At 41.0% G+C, this 22062-nt stretch overlaps 1 protein-coding gene across 5 annotated transcripts in view; it reads left to right on the plus strand.

Annotated features, from left to right (window-relative positions):
• DEPDC1B (DEP domain containing 1B) overlaps positions 1 to 22062 on the plus strand; it is an 81877-nt gene that overhangs the window by 2065 nt on the left and 57750 nt on the right. For 2 of the 5 annotated variants that reach the window (XM_006727971.3, XM_081826837.1), the window contains exon 2: positions 2431 to 2696. In XM_006727971.3, the coding sequence (XP_006728034.1) occupies positions 2431 to 2696 (266 nt within the window). Of the gene's footprint in view, positions 1 to 516; positions 1082 to 2430; positions 2697 to 22062 lie in introns of those variants that run through there. The other 3 variants (XM_081826839.1, XM_081826836.1, XM_081826838.1) reach the window with 3 other exon arrangements.

A 22062-nucleotide genomic window follows, 5' to 3' on the forward strand; every position in this document is an offset into this window, starting at 1 on the left:
CCTGGTGGTGGGTATTGAGGAGGGCACGTTCTGCATGGAGCACTGGGTGTTGTGCACGAACAATGAATCATGGAACACTTCATCTAGAACTAATGATGTAATGTATGGGGATTAACATAAGAATAAAAAAAAAAATTAAAAACACACACACAAAAAAAAAGACCTGAGCTGAGACTAAGAGTTGGATGCTCAACCAACTGAGCCACCCATGCGCCCCAAGCCTTGAAAATCTTTTACTTACAACCTTCCCACTCAAAAGAAAAAGATAACTTTTAAAAATGTATTCTATTCATTCAGTAAGTATTTACTGGAGATATTACCACCAAGTTGTCCCTTCATGTGAACTTAATGGATTCTTACATTCATGAGAAACAAACGATCAAAACTATGGCAAAAACTGAGCCCAATATGCCTAATTCACTTCTTAGGGCCCTATGTTTAATATGATTTAACTTCATTCAACAAATATGTACTGTTTATTACATGAAAAGCATTATAGGGAGAGAAGAAAAGAGAGATGTATGAGACATGGTGCCTGATGTCAAAACATGTTTAAAAATTCGGCAAAATATTTTCCTGTTTAAAAAAACAAAACCTAGACATCCATGCCTTCATCAGCCTTCCCTAGATTAAATGAAATGTTCACATATGGTATCCTTCCTACATAATTACACCAGCAGCTTTTTCGGACCCTAGGCTTCCTGCCAGCCTTCCTAAAAGTCCTGGAAACTCACAGTCTTACTCTCATAACCATTCTCCCTTCTCCCAGCTTTCTCTGTCAGGTCTATCACTGCACAAACTGAATCTTTCCTTCTCACCCCCCTTCCCACTGAAGCCAGAAAATCTTTTTCTAACACCTTCAGTTCTGATCTCGGCATATTCTTTTTATTTTTCCCACTTCTGGCTCCTGTTTTCCCTTCTGATCAGGCCTTTTCTTCCAGGTTTCTCTTCATTCCTCCTGCCCAACCCTGTCTGAAATGATGGTCCACTCTTCTTCCACACAACACCGGAGATGTACAGGACCAAGGTGCGGTCCGTGCAAGCACACACCCTGGACATAGAGCATAGTGCCCGACATACAGTAAGGATTCAGCAAGCAAATGCTTAATTGGTCTTTCACTTTTTCTACTTTCTTTAACTACCTTCTAACTTGTTGCAATTGAATTCCACTCTGATTCCGAATCATGTCTTCCTTGTAGCCAAATTCAAACATCTTTTTGCCTTGGGTATATATTAATCTTTCTACTTAATTTGACACTGTTATATGTCAAATTAAGTTGGTCCAGATTTAAACAGTTTTTTAACATCTTAAAAACACACAAGAAACAAGGCAAGCCCACGTAGGATAACATTTAACTAGAATTTCTAAAACAAAAGAAAACAAAAAACTCAAGACACAAACGAAAAGACAGACACTCCAATAGAAAAAAAAAATGGAAAATGACTTGAACAGGCATTTCACATGAAAAGATCTTCAAATTTACCATAATATATGCAAAGATGTTCAACCTTATTAATTAGAAATGAAACACAAAAAAAATCCACAATGCAATACCACTACGTGCCTACAGAATGGCTAAAATGAAAAAGATAGTCAATACTAAGTGCTGATGAGAATGTGGAGCAACTGGAAACCTCATACATTGCTGGCGGGAATATAAATCAGTACAACCACTTTGGAAAACAGGTTGGCAACCTCTACAAAAGTTAAATATATGCACACCTTATAAACCAGCAATTTCTATTAAGTATATATCCAACAGAACGTATATATATGTTGACCAAAAAACACAACGTTCATAGGAGCACTATTCTTAGAAAAAAACAACCCAAATGTCCATCAACTTAAGAAAAGATAAATAGTGGGCACCTGGGTGGTTCAGCTGGTTAAGCGACCAACTCTTGATTTTCAGTCAGGTCATGATCTCAGGGTTGTAAGATTGAGCCCTGAGTTGAGCTCCATGCTACGTGTGGAGCCTGCTTGGGATTTTCTGTCTCCTTCTTCTCGATCCACCCGGCCACCCTGCTCACGCACTCTCTCTCTTAAAAAAAAAAAAAAAGAATAAATAGTGATTTATTTATGCAACAGAATACTGCATAGCAATAAAAATGAACTCTGCCACATACATTAACATGGATGAATAACATAAATAAAATGTAGATATAAGAAGGCCAGAAGAGAAGTAAAAACCATATGATTCCACGGGGTGCCTGGGTGGCTCAGTCAGTTAAGTGTCTGACTCTTGTTGCACCTTGGGCTCCATGCTGGGCATAGGGTCTACTTAAAAAAAAAAAAAAAAATTCAGGTCTTTGTCATCAAGGCAGTCTTTTCAATGGAAGAACTGCATTCATTATCTTAAGTATTTGAGACGTAATAACCTTTAAAAAAATCAGTTGGTTACTAAATGCTTTTCTCCCTTTCTTTCCCAGTGGAATGAAACAGTTGAGCTTTTTCGTGCTAGGATGCCCTTACGGAAACATCGCTGTCGTTTCAAAAGTTATGACCGTTGCTTCACGGCGGCCGAAGCTGTGGATTGGCTGCATGAGCTCTTGAGGTGCAGTCAGAACTTTGGCCCTGAAGTGACCCGCAAACAAACGGTTCAGCTGCTGAAAAAATTCCTCAAGAATCATGTTATTGAAGACATCAAGGGAAAATGGGGTCAGGAAGATTTTGAAGACAATCGTCACTTGTACAGGTAAGGGTGACAAGTTTACCCTGAAGGGGAGGACTACAGGGAGGACAACTGGATCTGGTCAGTCTCTTGAAACTTCCTCGTGTGCAATAATCTCTCTTGTCCAGTGGAGTGATGCTCACACTTGTGATTTGTTGAGTGAAGAACCACGTATGTTGTTACCATAAACCTGTTGCAATGTTCTTGGGTCCGTAGAGCGCCCCCAGCCGTGTTTAGTTGCAGTGACTTTTCAGAAAGGACATCCGTTCATGCCTTTTGCACACCTGGGGGGAGGGCTACAGGGGTCCTCGAGAATCTGAAAGGGTGAAAGAGGAGCTCTGGGGTGGGCCTTTCTAGCAGCGAGAGGGGTGTATTCGTGGGGTTAGTGGCAGAGTGGGTCTGATCTTTAAGCACATCTCGGGGCCTGTATGAAGAATTGTGCTAGAATTCCCTGATGTCTTAGTTGAACCCTGGCAATGTATGTCTCTGTTCTCCAAATGTTTTTGCTCATGTTTTGGTGCTATTTTGTGATGGGACACTTACCGTCCGATGATCCAAGGAAAATATGCATGTCTCTCTGCTCGGACTTTCCTTTTCACTGCATGCTAGGCTGTTTTATTGCTGGAGGTGGCGGGGGTGGGGGGGCGGCTACCTAAGCTTCAGGGACTGGGGGAATATTAAAGAGGAATGAAGCTGCACGTGTCCTGAGAAGAGAAAGCGTTGAGTTATCGACAGAGAGGCCCCCCAGAGGGCTGAGAACCTGAAGGGAGGTTAAAAGAAGAAATGGAGAATATGGACCCTTAACATTGGCTTTCTTTTACTCTGAAAGAAAAATGAAGAATGCTCTTACAACATTTAGTGAGGCAGTTTGGGGCCACTGAGCCCCATGGCTTTGAGCAGAGAAAAACCTGTTTATTCCTACCTGAACCATTTCTTTGGCTCCTTTGTGGGCTAGCTGCTGGGAGAGGTCGCAGAGCAGTGTGAGGGTGGCCTCCAACACCAAGGCTAAGACCAGACATTGCTGCATATTTAGCATTGAGCTACTGCTTCTTTTTTTTTTTTTAAAGATTTTATTTATTTATTTGACAGAGAGAGAGAGAGAGCACAAGTAGGGGGAGCAGCAGAGGGAGAGGGAGAAGCAGACTCCTCGCTGAGCAAGGAGCCCGATGCAGGGCTCAATCCCAGGACCCCAGGATCATGACCTGAGCCGAAGGCAGACCCACTGCTGAAGGCTTAACCCACTGAGCCACCCAGGTGCCCCAGCATTGAACTTCTTTGTAGAATTTCATTGACAATCTTCAGGTTCCAGATATCAAGATTGTCATCAGGGCAATTTGTTGTCTCTCCATTTGGCAGTTATTTCTGGCTTGCTTATCCAACTTTTAAGTAGGATCTTGGGTGATTTTAGCTTATTCTGAGACGATAGTGTTTTGTTAGCATCAGGCAGCAGACTCTAGCCCTGGTTCTGCATGCCATACCTCATTGGGAATTCGCAAGTGATTATTTCTCTTGGGAAACTGTAAATACTTGTACCCCATCACAACTTAGCTAGAACACTTCTAAAAATTCTCTGGATGAGTAACTTCCAATCTGTTCTATTGTGACCTTAAATGGGGGTAACATCCATTGTGTCCCAGGAGGCTTTCAGAGTCCTCGGGGGAGGGAAATCGGAGCATGCTCTAGGAGCCGACCATCTAGCACTGTCAGAGCATGCTTTGTGTCACTATGAAGACTTAATCGTGTGTCCCCCCTTTAAAATATCAAGTGCACAGGCAGATTACATTTGTCTATTAAATAATGATTTTTCCTTCACCTTCTATAATACCTGTTAATCATAAAGGGAGCAGGATTTTCTTCTATTATTTATCACCTGAAAACTCTTAGCTTTCCATTTTCCTGGGTGAAAGTTCTGTACGCTAACTACTGATGTTTGCCAATTTCTCAGATTAATCTGGGATGAAATCTATGTAGATATGTACATCATTTGTTAGGAGCTTGTGCCTTGAATTGAGAATGAGCTGATGAGCTTGGAGGCAGCCGTTGGACGCATGCAGCTTCTGGGACTGGTGCTCAGTATCCTCACACCTGCGTGCTAGGGCTCCAGGCAAGAGTGGGGGTGGGCTGTCCTGCTTGCTCTCCTTCTAGCTGCTGTCCTGGTAGAATAGGACTGCTGCCGCATTATGATGGAAATAGATGAGTGAGATTAGGACCTAGAGGCAGGTTAGATTTAAAAATAGATGGAGAACCAGTGAGGTGGAGAAATTCCAGAATGTGCTTTTAAATATCAAACTTTATGGGTGGGGGGGCCTTTATAAATAGTATCGAAGAGGCTGGAATGGCCAGCCGAGCGCGCTTGCTGGCATGTAAGGAACTAACGTAATCAAGGGCCTCTGATGTGCTGACATGTCACATTATCGTCATCTAACCCAATATCTGTTGATATAGTGTATTTTCCTAATTTTAAAGATTAGGAAGTTAATAAGGCCAAAGCTCCAAAGTCCCTCAGCTGGACTCAAAAAAATGAATCCTGACCAAGAAGAGTCAGGATTTGAATTGAGATGTCTGTGTCTGAAGCTGTCTTCTTACGGTGTGCTATATCACCTCCATTTCCACCACATGAGGTGGACTTAACTTAAACACACATTAATAAACAAGAAATATTTGGTGTGGCCAAGTTTATATACTTACAGAATTCCAGCGATGTCTTAAGTACTGGGTAATACATTGAATGATCAGCCATGTTCAAGAAGTTGTCAAATAAGGGAATAAGGTAAACGTCATCAGCCGAAGCACTTATAAATATAGCAGTGGGTGGGTGGTTTCTTGGGTCTATGAATTAAAGAAAGCTACACGAAATACCAAAGGCTCTTAGAGCATTTTTTTAAGGACAGAAACACACACAGTATATGTTGAAGAATTTTGTAACAGAAATTGAGTTAAGCTTTTATTTTAGAATGTGTCCTATCTTATTTCTAGTTTTATTTCTTTATTTTTATTTTTTTAAAGATTTTATTTATTTATTTGACAGAGAGAGAGACAGCGAGAGAGGGAACACAAGCAGGAAGAGCGGGAGAGGGAGAAGCAGGCTTCCTGCCGAGCAGGGAGCCCGATGCGGTTCTTGATCCCAGGACCCTGGGACCATGACCTGAGCCGAAGGCAGATGCTTAATCGACTGAGCCACCCAGGCACCCTTTCTTTCTTTTTTTTTAAGATTTATTCATTTATTTGACAGAGAGAGACACAGTGAGAGAGGGAACACAAGCAGGGGGAGTGGGAGAGGGAGAGGGAGAAGCAGGCTTCCTGCGGAGCAGGGAGCCCGATGCAGGGCTAGATCCCAACACCCTGGGACCATGACCTGAGCCGAAGGCAGATGGTTAATGACTGAGCCCTGCCAGACGCCCCTTATTTCTAGTTTTAAAAGAATATGTGTCATGTCTCTTCTGTGACTACATTTACATTTGTTAACCATGATTTTTTTTTATCAAGAGTCAAAGAGATAAGTATAGAAAATAGAAGGAAATAGTGAGTTTTAGTGTTAAAGAAAGGGAAGCCAGATCCCAATAGTCAGAGATGTTGCAGAGAAGTACCCAGAGCTAGTTACTGAACCTTGTCTTTCCTGTTTCTAATGCCACTGTCTGGGAAGAGTTCTGAGTTTGCTGCTCCTGAAGCCTGTTTTAGATGTCACGAACGGCTCTACATAGTTGAGCCAGGTGCTCTCATCTGTGTCTCACACAGTTCCCTAGTCCTGCACCTACACCAAATATACATAACCGCAGTTAAGTATATTTGTATAAGAAGTTTCAGTTTATAAGGCAGTTTCCCTTCCATGATCTGATTTGATCTTCATGGCAACCCTGGGAGGTGGACAGGGGGGATATTACATCCAAAGAGAACCAGATGCTTTTCTCTTTGAAACATCTAAACCAAATACCAGGAATGTTCTAGTTAAGGAAATTCCGCGCTGATCCAATCTGTCCATTTACATGTGTGAACAGGCAGTTATAGAGTATTTAAACCTATTGTAATGGGCTACATAAAAATTGAAGTGCCATTATGATAATTGCTTGTTTGGATGATTTAATGAGGAAAGCCATTGGCCAAGGTAGATCTTTAGGAGGATGGGGTTCCTGGTCTGGTGAGACACCTAGCCCTTGACGTGCTCTCATTACTGATGCTAGCTAGCTCTGCTAGACAGCAGTAACTGGGAAGGTGTTTGCGGTTCACAGAGAGGAGTTCATTGGCTTAGGTTTAGTGGTTGAGTCCCATATGTAGAGGACCATTTTCTTTTTATTTTCCCACCTCTCCCTGTTCCCTTTTTCTATTTCCTTCTTTTTCTTTCTGTGTTTCTACTTCTTTATGTGTGTCTCTGTCATGCTTCTACTTTTTACTTTTTTCTCTTCAATTCACTCTTCCTTTCTGTTCCCTTTCCCTCATATTTACCTTTTTTTCTGTCCTATTTCCGTAATACTGATTTTAATTTGAAACTAGAAGTTGTTATGTGGATATTGTTAGCTGTATTGAATAATGTTACTTTCACGTTCTTAATTTGAAAAGCAAGAATCATGCTGCCCAGTTTTAAGACTTCTACATAAAGCCAAAATAACGGAGACTGTGGTGTTGGTAAAGGGATAGACGCCTAGACTGGAGGCACAGAATTGCTGGTTCAGAAACGCACACAAATGTGGCCGTTTGGTTTTTGACAGAGGTGTAAAAGCAATTTAAAAGAAAAAGAGTAGTCTTTTCAGCAAATGTGTTAGAACAATTGGATATATATCCTCTATGTGCAAAAAAATGAACCTCAAATGTAAACTGCATACTTTATGCAAAAATTGATTCAAAGTGAATCATAGATTTAAATGTAAGACTATAAAAATTTTAGAGAAACAGCAAAAAATCTTTATGCCCTGGAGTTAGGCAAAGAGTTCTTAGACATGACACCAAAAGCATAATTCATAAAGGAGAAAAACATGATAAATTGAACTTCATCAAAATTAAAAGCTTTTGCTATGTGAAAGACACTATTAAGAGGATGAGAAGACAAGGTACAGATGGGGAGAGAATATTTGCAAACCATATATATGACAATGGACTGCTCTCAAGAATATGTAAAGAACTCACAAAACTCAACAGTTACAAACAGCCCAATTAAAAAATGAACAGAATACTCGCTTGAAAAGATGTTTAACAAGATTAGCAGTAGGGAAATGCAAATTAAAACATACCACTATGTGTCTATTGGAATGGCTAAAATAAAAATACTGACAATATCAAGAGCTAGAGAGGATGCAGAGCAATTGGAAATCTCATCTATTGCAGGCAGGAAGCTTGGATTGTTTGTCACTTTGGAAAGCAGTTTGTCATTTTCTTTTAGAGTTGAGCATATACTTACATATGACTCAGTATTCCCCCTCGGCATTTACCCTGGAAAAATGAAAACCTGTTTTTACCCAAAAACCTTGTACATGAATATTGATAGCAGCTGTATTCATAATTGCCAGTAACTGAAGACAAACCAGATGTCCGTCCGTGGGTGAATGGATAAACATTTTTACATCTATACAATGGAATGCCACGGTGTGTGCAGGGGTGGGTAGGGTGGGGTGACTATAAAGTCAGAGGAGGAGATTTGGGGAATAATGGAACTGTTCTGTTTCCTGATTGTGGTGGTTATACAAATGAATATGTGTGTTAAAATTGATAGACTTTTGTACAAAAAAAAAAGATCAGTATTATATGCTAAAAACATTTTTTTAATGCTGGAGATTTGAAAGTCTCTGTACCTCTGGCGAAAGAAATCTGAATTTACATTGTTTAGGTATGTGGCTCTTAAGTCACATTCTGTGGCCCTGGGAAAAGTTTTTCATGAACCTTTTGAAGGTAACAGTTTTAGGACCCTCACCTTCAAGTTCATGGACTATTGGCTCCCTCTAGTGGGCATCCTTATTTTTATAGTAGACTGAAAATTTTGTGTGTGTGTGGGGGGGGGGGGGTTTATTCTTTTCATCATATCTTGGGTTGTTGTCCTGTGATAGTTGGATATGTTTCTTAGTCTTTATCGGCATCCGTTTTTCATCTATAAAATGACAGGGTGGCCGAGATCTTTAAGGACTTTTAAAATTCTAGACGTTTATGATTCCAAATATTGAATACTTACCACATGTGTTTGTCAGTCTAAGGCAGTGAAGGAGATAAAGAAGAAATATAACGGGATTCTTTTCTTCCCTAACTTGGCATTCTCTTTAGAGACAGAGTATACATATAAGAAAAAGATAAGTAGCAGAACTAAGGTGTTATTTAATTAAGTAACCCAAATGAACTGGAACAAATAATAAATTAGAGGTGCTACACTGAACGTCCTTATGTTGACACATCTGTTTTGTTTGAGTGGAGTAGTGTTTTTAGTAACTAACATTTTTTCCCATCTCATTTTTATTCTTCAATTTTGGGTATTTTGTGAAGATAATACTTTAAAATTTACGAAGCATAAAAGAATATATGTAATGAAAACTCTCCCTTCCTCATCTCTCCTCCAGCTACCCAATTCCTTTCCTCAGAGGCTCCTAATATTAATAGCTCTAACACAGTGTCTTAAAAAATTGTGAACCCGAAGGTCTTTAGATGGGGCAAATCTACTGGAGTTACCACACCTTCCACCGTTCCCCTCCATTATACCAGACCATACCATGATTGTTTGTCTGCCTGGCCAGTGCAGGAATTGTGTTGGTGACCCACTCGGTATGGAATGGAGTGTTTTGAGACCTCATGGAGTAGGAGGTGGAGGATTTCAACCCAGGTCCTGTGAATGTGGTAGGATCTGGAAAATGAGAGGGAGGGGACGGGAAGGGAGAGATATTTCAGGTGACAAGGATAGCAAGACAGAGGCTTTTGGTCAGAAATGCGTAAGTGGGCTGTACTGGGAGAGGAGAGGAGACTGGCCTGGCTGCAGAAGTTTTAGGTCAGGAAGTCATGGGGATAAATTTGGTGCAATTTCTTAAATATCTGGTTGTGGATAGACTTTAATTTTTTAAATTCATTTTTAATTGAAGTAATATAACATTATATAATGTTATGACGTATATTGTTATGCTAGTTTCAGGTGAATCACATAGTGATTCGACAGTTACATATATTACAAAATCCTTACCACAATTAGTATAGTTATCATCTGTCACCATACAAAGTTATTACAATAGTACTCATTAAATTTCATATGCTGTACTTTTTATCATCATGACTTACTTATTTTATAACTGGAATTGTGTACCTCTTAATCTCTTTTACATATTTCACCCATTTTTCTATTCTCTCTCCTCTGGCAAGCACTGGTTTGTTCTTTGTATTTATAAGTCTATTTTTGTTGTTGTTGTTCATTTGTTTTGTTTCTAGATTCCATATATATGTGAAATCATATGGTATTTGTCTTTCTCTGTCTGACTTATTTCACTTAGCATTAATACCCTCTAGATCCATCCATGCTTTTGCAAATGACAAGATTACATTTTTTTTAAATGGCTGGTAATATTCCATTCTTTCTTTCTATCTACCTACCTACCTACCTCACATCTTCTTTATCCATTCATCTATTGATGGACACTTGCATTGCTTCCATATCTTGGCTATTATAAATAATGCTGCTATAAACATAGAGGTACATATATCTTTTCAAATTAGTGTTTTTGTTTTTTTCAAGTAAATATCCTGAAGTGGAATTACTGGATCATATGGTAATTCTATTTTTAATTTTTTTTAAAGATTTTATTTATTTATTAGAGAGACAGAAAGAGTGAGTGAGTGAGAGAGAGAACACGAGCAGGGTGAGGGGCAGAGGGAGAAGAAGACTCCCTGCTGAGCAGGGAGCCCAATGCAGGACTCGATCCTGGGACTCCAGGATCATGACCTGATCCGAAGGCAGACACCCAACCGACTGAGCCACCCAGGGCCCCTATTTTTAATTTTCTGAGATACCTTCATACTGATTTCCACAGTGGCTGCATCAACTTACATTCCCAGCAACACAGCATGAGGGTTCCCTTTTCTCCACATTCTTGCCAACACTTGTGATTTCTTGTCTTTTTGATTCTAGCCATTTTGATTGGTGTGAAGTGGTATCTCATAGTTTTGATTGCGTTTCCCTGACGATGAGAAATGTTGAGCATCTTTCCATGTGTCTTTTGACCACCAGCATGTCTTCTTTGGAAAAATGTCTATTCAGGTCCTCTGCCCATTTTTAATTGGATTATTTGTTTTTCTGCTGTTGATTTGTAGGAGTTCTTTATGTATTTTGGATAGCAACCCCTTATCAGATGTATCATTTGATATGAAAAAGGCCACTCACTGAGAGTGTTGATGGTGGTCCTGTTGATGGTTTCCTTCGCTGTGCAAAAGCTTTTTAGTTTGATGTAGTCTCAATAGTTTATTTTTTGCTTTTGTTTCCCTTGTCTGATGCCTGAGGAGACATATCCATAAATATGTTGCTGTGGCCAATATCCCAGAGATTGCTGCCTATGTTTTAAGAGTTTTTTCTTTAATCCTTACCCAAGTTTCTTTCCTACGAATTCATGATGCCTTGTGATTATCATTAATAGGGAATGGAGCATCATCAGTTGAGAATCTGGAAAATCAGGGAACATTGCTCATTGAATGCTCCCCTGAGAAGAAGAGAAAGCTTTTTTGGCCAGAGAAGGTAGATTGAACCGGAGTGGTTCTTAAATATTGTTGACTTCGAAACAAAATGATAACGATCACATAGGCATCAAACAGATTTTCACAGTTAACCCTATGCCACAAGTCCTGAGAAGAGTGGGGCTTGGCGTGAGATGCAGGCTGTGAGAGTAGACTTGTGAAAGTTGTGGAAAGGTGGGCCATACCACTCTCTGAATTTGATAAGCTTGTAAACTAGGCATGGGAGAGGCCGTACAGGTGTTTTATGGGAGTGTCAGAAAGCAAAGTCTGTCTCAGCATTTTTATGTACCCGGTGTCCTGTCAGCATTTCACTTGATTGATACATTCTGGCTTCTTAGTGCTGTTTGTTAAGATCCCTGTTAACTTGATTCTCAGGTATGCTGCTTCTCGCTGCCTCCTCTTTTTGTCTCCTTTTCCCTTCTCAGGCATCAGGGGGCCCCTACCGTTTTGCCAGGCACAGCACTAAACACTTTGGATGCATGACCCATGCTTCAAAGACTTCCAGTTTAGTTAGGAGGACAGTTAGGAGGACCAGATAAATCCAAATTCATTGCCACAGATGCTGTGATTAGGGTGTGCTGTAGGAGGACTGAGGAATCAACTCTGCTTGTGTAAGTCAGAGAATACTTTGCTCCAGAGGTGACACTTGGGTTCAGTCTTGATGCATCAGTGGGTGTTTGCCAGGCAAGGAAGGGAGAGAGGTCAGTCAAGGCGGAGGGAGTTGTATCTAAAAGCCGTCCTCATAAGTGGGCTTGGAGGAGGTAAACACTTGCTGGGTGTCACTGCATGGGGAGTGGTGGAAGATAAGGCTGGGAAAGAATTTGCTTCTATCTGTGTCCCCCATACCCAGCACAATGCCTAGTATTCATTGAGAAAGAAGTTCAAAGGTTAGTAAGCAAGGAGTTCCCTTTTTACTGGGTCGGAGTTAAGCAATAATCACTCCACCTATTCCTGAGTTAGAGGGCCTCATTCTTTTCCCACATCGAGTGAGCTGTAGTTAAGTATAATATGAAGTCAGTAATGGAAGGATTGTAACAAACATACAGGATTTGGAGTGAGACAGGCCTGGGTCTATGAGTTCAAGCTCTCTGAGAAGAGAAGGAGAGGCCACAATGGGGCTGGATATGAAAGGAAATTAGTGTTAGGGTTTGGGGTGCATCTGGAGTGGATAAAGGAGAAGGGAGCAAGGGGTTGGGTGGGCCTTCAGACTCTGATGCAGGTCTGACCTCTGGGAAAGACCCCAGGGTGCAGTTCTGAGAAAGTCTTGACGAGGCGAATGGGAAGTCCTTGGACAACGGTTCCTTGCTAGAGGGGTCCTGTTCTTCTGGTAGAATTGGCTCGGCTCCAGTGCCCACCATGTGCTCACCAGTGTGCTGGAAGCATCATGGTGAAGTGTGAAAGATACAGTGGCTAGAGGCTGCAGGCTGGCCTGGAGGCTGCTGGCCTCTTGAAAGGAGATGTGAATTGTGCACCTCCGTGCTCGGCATAGTCCCTCACTTGTGCTGCACACATCTGCTTCTCCATACATGCTCATGGGGCTTTCTTCCTGAGCAAAATCCAGGAGATGGAAATTACTGGGAAGGATACATCCCCTCTTGCTGCAGCCAGTCTCATGGGTACAACTGGTCCTCATCCTCTTTCTTCTCGACTTGCCATTGTAAATTCCCTCACCCTCAACTATCACCTTGGCCGGCTTTGGGTGGCTTACCTACTAGTGTGACCCCAGAGTTCATTCCTGAGTGTGTCCAAACCCTTGATAACCACATGCTTATCAGCCTAATGTTTCTGTACATGCCCGCTCACAGTTACGGTGGGACAAAGAAGTATCAAGAGGGGGCACAGGTATTCCTGCCCTCATGGGGTAAGAACAGCCCACCCTTCTGCTGGTCAGGATCCGGTACTCCTGCTGTGAAGCAGTTCTCCTTCTTGTCTCCTGCCCCCTGCCACAAGAAGCCCAAAGTGCCCTTGCTGTGTCTCCTGGCAAGAAAACATGTGTGTCTCTTTTGGGTGCAGGACCTCTCATTATGGAGCCAAGAGTTGTGGGGATAGGTCACTAGGAGGGATGCTAAGTAGGGCTGTTCTTACTTCCACTCCTTGATCCTGGGCCATGTATTCTTGTGGATATAGGACACAGCACCATATAGAGTCTTCTGACTTAATTCATTTACTATTCCATTGTCCTGTGTGTCCAGCTGGTCTCCAATACCACACTGTTTTGATTACTGCAGGTGTATTATAACTCTTGAAATCAGTTAGGGTGAGTCCTCCAACTTTGTTATTTTTCAAAATTGTTTTGGCTATTCTAATTCTTTTGCTTGTCCACATAAATTTTAGAATCAATTTGTGTATTTCTATAAAGATTTCTGTCCAGGACATTGGGGAGGGTATGTACTATGGTGAGCGCTGTGAGTTGTGTAAGACTGATGAATTACAGACCTGTACCCCTGAAACAAATAATAAATTATATGTTAATAAAAACATTTTAAAAAATTTTCTGTCAAAATTTCAATGAAGTTGTGTGGAGTCTGTAGATCAGTTTGGGGGAGATTTGACAAATTAACAAAACTGAGTCCTCCAAATCATGAACATGGTACAGTTCTCATTCCATTTAGGTCTTTAACTTCCCAGCTGTGTTATGTAGCTGTATGTGTACAGACGGTGCACAAATTTTGTTAGATTTAGATCTAAGTCATTCACGTGTTTTGGTGTTACTGTAAATGGTGGTAGTTTTCTTTGTAAATTTGCACATGTCTTTAAGCTCTAGATATTTTATACATTTTCTTCTGTTGTAAATGGGATTTCTTTTTTTTTTTTTTTTATGTGCTTTGGAGCACTTTTTTTTAAATTGTTATGTTAATCACCATACATTATATCATTCGTTTTAGATGTAGTGTTCCATGATTCATTGTTTGTGCATAACACCCAGTGCTCCATGCAGAACGTGCCCTCTTTAATACCCATCACCAGGCTAACCCATCCTCCCACACTCCTCCCCTCTAGAACCCTCAGTTTGTTTTTCAGAGTCCATCGTCTCTCATGGTCCGTCTCCCCCTCCGATTTCCCCCCCTTCATTCTTCCCCTCCTGCTATCTTCTTTTTTTTTTTTTCTTAACATATATTGCATTATTTGTTTCAGAGGTACAGATCTGAGATTCAACAGTTGGAATTTATTTTCTAAGTAGTTATTGTTAATAAGGTAGGAGTGTCTTTGAGACCAGAGCACATCTCTCCCCTCCTTAAAAATACTCATTTGATCCTTTCATCATAATGAAATCTTTGTTGTTGTTGTTTTTGTTTGTTTGTTGTTTTATTTAAATTCAAGTTAGTTAACATATCGTGTAGCATTGGTTTCAGGAGTAGAATTTAGTGATTCATCACTTTCATATAACACCCCATGCTCATCCCAACAAGTGCCCTCCTTAATGCCCCATCACCCATTTAGCCCATTCCCCGCCCACCACACCTCCAGCAACCCTCAGTTTGTTCTCTATAGTTAGGAGTCTCTTATGTTTTCCCTCCTTCTCTGTTTTTATCTTATTTTATTTTTCCCTCCCTTCTCCTCTGTTCATCTGTTTTGTTTCTTAAATTCCACATATAAGTAAAATCATATGTTATTTGTCTTTCTCTGACTTATTTCACTTAGCATAATACCCTCTATTTCCGTCCACATTGTTCCAAATGGCAAGATTTTATTCTTTTTAATGGATGAGTAATATTCCATCACACACACACACACACACACACACACACACACAACATCTTCTTTATCCATTCATCTGTCGATGGACATTTGGACTCTTTCCGTAATTGCACTATGTGCCCCTTCAAATCAGCATTTTTGTATCCTTTGGATAAATACCTAATAATACAAGTGCTGGGTCATTGGGTAGTTCTATTTTTAACTTCTTGAGGAACCTCCATACTGTTTTCCAGAGTGGCTGCTCCGGCTTGCATTCCCACCAACAGTGCAATAGGGTTCCCCTTTCTTTGTATCCTCACCAACATCTGTTGTTTCCTGAGTTGTTAATTTTAGCCATTCTGACTGGTGTGAGGCAGTATCTCATTGTGGTTTTGATTTGTAATTCCCTGGTGATGAGTGATGTTGAGCATTTTTTCATGTGTCTGTTAGTCATCTGTATGTCTTCGGAAAAGTGTCTATTGATGTCTTCTGCCCATTTCTTAACTGGGTTATTTGTTTTTTGGGTGTTGAGTTTGATAAGTTCTTTATAGATTTTGGATACAAACCCTTTATCTGATAAGTCATCTGCGAATATCTTCTCCCATTCTGAAGGTTGCCTTTTAATTTTATTGATTGTTTCCTTTGCTGTGCAGAAACTTTTTATCTTGATTAGGTCCTAATATTTCATTTTGCTTTTGTTTCCCTGGCCTCTGGAGATGTGTCTAGTAAGAAGTTGGTATGGCCGAGTTCAAAGAGGTTGCTGTCTGTGTTTTCCTCTAGGATTTTTACTCTCTCACATTTAGGTCGTTCTTCCATTTTGAATTAAGTTTTGTGTATGGCGTAAGAAAGTGGTCCAGTTTCATTCTTCTGCATGTGGCTGTCCAGTTTTCCCAACACCATTTGTTGAAGAGACTGTCTTTTTTTCATTGGATATTCTTTCCTATTTTTTCCTGCTTTGTCAAAAGTTAGTTGACCACAGAGTTGTCGGTCCATTTCTGGATTCTCTCTTCTGTTTCATTGGTCTATGTATCTCTTTGTGTCAATACCATACTGTCTTGATGATTACAGTTTTGTAATCCAGCTTGAAGTCTGGAATTGTGATGCCTTCCACTTTGCTTTTCTTTGTCAACATTCCTTTGGCTATTCAGGGTCTTTTCCAGTTGCATACAAATTTTAGAATTGTTTGTTTTAGCTCTGTGAAAAATACTGATGTTATTTTGATAGGGATTGCATTGAATGTGTAGAGTGCTTTGGGTAGTATAAACATTTTAACAATATTTGCTCTTCCAATTCATGTGCATGGAATTTTTTCCATTTCTTTGTGACTTTTTCAATTTCTTTCATACGTGTTGTATAGTTTTCAGCATACAGATCTTTTACCTCTTTGATTAGGTTTATTCCTAGGTATCTTATGGTTTTTGGTGCAATTGTAAATGGGACCGATTCCTTGATTTCTTTTTCTGTTGCTTCATTATTGGTGTATAGAAATGCAACAGATCTCTGTACGTTGATTTTATATCCTGCAACTTTGCTGAATTCATGTATCACCTCTAGCAATTTTTTGGTGGAGTCTTTTGAGTTTTCTATATAGAGTATCATGTCTGTGAAGAGTGAAAGTTTGACTTCTTCCTTGCTGATTTGGATGCCTTTGATTTCTTTTGGTTGTCTGATTGCTGAGGTTAGGACTTCCATTACTATGTTAAAACAGTGGTGAGAGTGGACATCCCTGTCTTGTTCCTGACTGTAGAGGAAAAGCTCTCAGTTTTTCCCCTTTGAGCATGATATTAGCTGTGGGTCTTTTGTATATGGCCTTTATGATGTTGAGGTATGTTCCTTCTATATCTACTCTCTTGAGGGTTTTTTGTCAAGAAAGTATGCTGTATTTTGTCAAATGCTTTTTTCTGCATCTGTTGAGACGATCATATGGTTCTTGTCCTTTCTTTTATTAACATGGTGTACCACGTTGGCTGATTTGCAGATATTGAACCACCCCTGTAGCCCAGGTATAAAGCCCACTTGATGGTGGTGAATAATCCTTTTAATGTACTGTTGGATTCAATTAACTAGTATCTTGATGAGAATTTTTTTTTTTTAAAGATTTTGTTTATTTATTTGACAGAGAGAGACACAGCAAGAGAGGGAACACAAGCAGGGGGAGTGGGGGAGGGAGAAGCAGGCTTCCCGCGGAGCAGGGAGCCGGATGCGGGGCTCGATCCCAGGACCCTGGGATCATGACCTGAGCCGAAGGCAGACGCTTAACGACTGAGCCACCCAGGCGCCCCTTGATGAGAATTTTTGTATCCATGTTCATCAGGGATATTGGTCTGTCATTCTCCTTTTAGTGGGGTCTTTTTCTGGTTTTGGAATCGAGGTAATGCTGGCCTCATAGAATGAGTTTGGAAGTTTTCCTTCTATTTCTATTTTTTGGAACAGCTTCAGAAGAATAGGTATTACTTCTTCATTAAATGTTTGGTGGAATTCGCCTGGGAAGCCAGCCAGCCCCGGACCCTTGTTTGTTGAGAGATTTTTGGTTACTAATTCAATTTCTTTGCTGGTTATGGGTCTGCTCAAGTTTTTTATTTCTTCCTGTTTCAGTTTTGGTAGTTTATATGTTTCTAAGAATTTATCCATTCCTTACAGATTGCCCAATTTGTAGGCATATGATTGCTCATAATGTTCTCTTATAATTGTATTTCTCCAGTGTTAGTTGTGATCTCTCCTCTTTCATTCGTGATTTTATTTATTTGGATCCTTTCTGTTTTCTTTTTGATAAGTCTGCCTAGGGGCTTATCAATTTTGTTAATTCTTTCAAAGAGCCAGCTCTTAGTTTCATTGATCTGTTCTACTGTTTTGTTTTTTTTTTGTATCATTTATTTCTGTTCTAATCTTAATAATTTTCCTTCTCCTGCTGGTTTTAGGCTTTATTTGTTCTTTTTCCAACTCCTGTGGGTGTAAGGTTAGGTTGTGCATTTGAGACTTTTCTTGCTTCTTGAGGAAGGACTGGATTGCTATGTACTTCCCACTTAGGACCGCCATTGCTGCATCTCAAAGGTTTTCAACTGTCATGTTTTCATTTTCATTTGCTTCCGTGTATTTTTATTTCTTCTTTAGTTTCCTGGTTAACCCATTTATTCTTTAGTAGGATGTTCTTTAACCTTTATGTATTTGTGATCTTTCTGAATTTTTTTCTTGTGGTTGACTTTTATAGTGTTGTGGTCTGAAAATATGCATGGTGTGATCTTAGACTTTTTGTATTGGTTGAGGCCTGGTTTGTGACCCAGTATGTGATCTATTCTGGAGGATGTTCCATGTGAACTATTCTGCTACTTTAGGATGAAATGCTCTGAATATGTCTGTTAAGTCCAGCTGGTCCAGTGTGTCATTCAAAGCCACTGTTTTCTTGTTGATCTTCTGCCTAGATGATCTGTCTCTTGCTGTGAGTGAAGTGTTAAAGTCCCCTACCATTATTGTATTATTATCATTGAGTTCCTTTAAGTTTGTTATTAATTGATTTATATATTTGGCTGCTCCCAAGTTGGGGGCCTAAATATTTGCAGTTGTTAGATCTTCTTATCGGATAGACCCCTTTATTATGATATAGTGCCCTTCTTTATCTCTTATTATTCCTTGGTTTAAAATCTAGTTTGTCTGATATAAGGATTGCTACTCCAGCTTTCTTTTGATGTCCATTAGCATGATAAATGGTTCTCTACTCCCTCACTTTCATTCTGAAAGTGTCTTTGAGTCTCAAATGAGTCTCTTATAAGCAGGATATTGATGGGTCTTTTTTTTTTTTTAATCCATTCTGATACCCTATGTCTTTTTTTTTTTTAAAGATTTTATTTATTTATTTGAGAGAGAATGAGATAGAGAGAGAGAGAGCATGAGAGGGGGGAGGGTCAATGGGAGAAGCAGACTCCCTGCTGAGCAAGGAGCCCGATGTGGGACTCGATCCTGGGACTCCAGGATCATGACCTGAGCCGAAGGCAGTCGCTTAACCAACTGAGCCACCCAAGCGCCCCTACCCTGTCTTTTGATTGGAGCATTGAATCCATTTACATTGAGAGCAATTACTGATAGATATGAATTTTGTGCCATTGTATTATCTGTAAAGTTGCTGTTCCTGTAGATTGTCTTTGTTCCCTTCCAGTCCTTGTTGCTTTTGGTATCTCTTTCCCACTCAGAGTCCCTTTTAGTGTTTTTTGCAGGGCTGGTTTAGTGTTCATGAACTCCTTTAGTTTTTGCTTGTCTTGAAACTTTTTATCTCGCCTTCTATTCTGAATGACAGCCTTGCTGGAAATAGTATTCTTGGCTGCATATTTTTCCCAGTTAGCATGTTGAATATATCATGCCATCCCTTTGTGGCCTGCTAAGTATCTATGGACAGGTCTGCTGCTAACCTTGTGTGTCTGCTCTTGTAGGGGAAGGACCTTTTGTCCCTAGCTGCTTTCAGAATTTTCTCTTTATCTTGGTATTTTGCAAGTTTGATTATGATATGTCTTGGTGTTGATCTGTTTTTGTTGATTTTGAGGGGCATTTTCTGTGCCTCTTGGATTTGAATGCTTGTTTCCTTCCCCACATTAGGGAAGTTCTCAGCTATAATTGGTTGAAATAAATCTTCTGCCCCTTTTTCCTCTTCTTCTGGGACTCCTATGATATGGATATTATTGCGCTTTGTGCAATTACTGAGTTCCTTAGGTATATTCATGATCTAATAGTTTTATTTCCCTCTTCAGCTTATTTTCCATAATTTTGTCTTCTATATCACCTATTCATTCCTCTGATTCTTCCATCCTCATTGTGATTACATCCGGTCAGTTTTGCATCTCAGTTGTAGCATTTTTTATTTCAGCCTGACAAGTTTTTAGGTCTTTTATCTCTGCAGCCAGAGTTTCTCTGGTGTCTTCTATGCTTCTTTCAAGCTAAGCTAGTATTCTTATGACTGTTCTAAATTCTTGTTCAGATATATTGCTTATATGTGTTTTGATCAAATCCCAGGCTGTGATTTCTTCTTGATCTTTCTTTTGGGGAGACTTCTTCCATCTTGTCATTATGTCTGGGTTTCCATCTTTTGCATATTATGAAAGTTATGTTTCCTGCTCCTGAGAGTAATACTGTATTAAGAAGGGGTCATAGACTGTCCAGGGCCTGGCGACTCAGGAAATGTTTCTAGTGTATGCTGTGTGCACTCTGTCATTGTGTTTTGGCTGTTCTTTCACAGAGGTCAGTCCTTTGCAGAGTTCCTCCTTGCTTGCAGTGGGGAGTGTTTGGACCTTTAAGTAGGTGTGCTTTGATTTGTTTGTTAAAAAAAAAAAAAAGCCTGATCCAAGAAAAAAGGAAAAGTAACAAAAAAGGAAACAAAAAACTGTAAGCCTGATCCTGGAAAAGAAAGAAGGAAAAAAGAAAAGAAAAAAAAAAAAAGCCTGATCCAAAAAATGAAAAAAGGAAACAAACAAAAGACAAATGAACACAAAACTATAAGCCTGATTCCAAAGAAAAAAGGGGAAAAAAATACAAAAATTCAAAATACAAAATACAAGAAAAAAGGAATGGAAGGAAGCCTGGTCCTGTTTCCACCAGAACTGAAGCTGACGCTTTGAAGCATTCTGTGATCAGTAGACTTGGTACATGCAGGGACAGGGTGGAGGGCGGGGGGCAGAGCTGTGTTGGGCTTCTGAAGCAGAGGCCCAGCACCCTGGCTCACAGTCAGACCTGCCCTAGTAAAGATGCCTCTGCTGAGCGCAGAGGGACAGGATTTGGTCTAAGTGACTCTAGCCTGCACTGGAGGCCGCTGTTGTTTTCTCTGAAGTCCCATTGTTTAGGTGGGTGGGGTGTGGAGGTGGTAGAAGATGGCATCACCCTGTGCTCTCCTCCCCAGGGAGGGAGGGAGGGTAACTCGTGGCAGACACTGTTCAGGGGGCCATCGAAGAAAAGCAAAGTGTCCCCTCCTGTGTCCCAGGCTTCCATCATATCCCTGCCTTCAACCTCTTTGTGGCCATCGCCACAGTTTTCCCTGTGTTTTATCTTTGGCTGGGGCTGGGATTCAAAACGCCATGTCTTGGCGCTCCTGGGTAGTTCAGGTGGTTAAGCATCTGCCTTCGGCTCAGGTCCTGATCCCGGGGTCCTAGGATCGAGCCCCACATCGGGCTCCCTGCTCCGCGGGAAGCCTGCTTCTCCCTCCCCTACTCCCCCTGCTTGTGTTCCCTCTCTCGCTGTGTCTCTCTCTGTCAAATAAATAAATAAATAAAACCGTAAAAACAAAAAACAAACAAACAAAAACGCCACATCTCTAAGGACCAGGCAAGGCGCAGACCGGCTCTCCTCCCTCACCTGGAGGAGGGCCTTGCTTGCTGCGCCAGGCACCGTCCTGTCCCGGAAAAGCAGTGGCTCGGCGCCCGCACATTGGCTGGAGTTTGGTGAGTGCCGCGAGAGGCCGGGACCAGGTTTTCTGCCCCCTGCGTGTGCTGTGCCTCTGTCCCCTGCTGGTGAAGGGCCGCTCAGTGCCTCCTCGGGGGCCTTCTGTCCTTGGAGGGGCAGAGAGGCAGAATACCCTCTTCCAAATGTACTCCAGGAAGGGGAGCAATCTCTCCTCGTGAGACCCAGGGGATCCCTGCCCCAGGGCCCATTGTGCGAACGCTCTGTGCTGCTCTCCTCTCCCGCTCGTTCCCTTTCCCCCTGACTTCTCTCCATGAAAAGGGCTCCCTCCCCTCCCTGGCACTGGGGCTTTTCTCCCCCCCACCCCGCCCAGTTCACTTCTCTGAACCTTGAATCTGCCACGTTCTCTCCAGTTATGCTGATTGTTTTCTGAATGCTCAGATCAATTCCCTGTTGTTCAAAATGAATGTTGTTGATCAGCTCTGTTCGAGGGTTAAGGTCGGTTCAGAGTCCCCCCCGCTGCTCCGCGGTCTTAACTCCTCGTCTAATAATGGCGTCTTTACTCATGTGGAATAAGAAACGATTTCTGAGCTCATAGAGGTCAATCCTTCCTTAATTTGGCAACTCTTTTTCCAGCTTTATCTTTTATTCTCTT

Source organism: Leptonychotes weddellii, chromosome 7 (assembly GCF_054177405.1).
Source record: "Leptonychotes weddellii isolate Sample4059 chromosome 7, ASM5417740v2, whole genome shotgun sequence".
Taxonomy (NCBI): domain Eukaryota; kingdom Metazoa; phylum Chordata; class Mammalia; order Carnivora; family Phocidae; genus Leptonychotes; species Leptonychotes weddellii.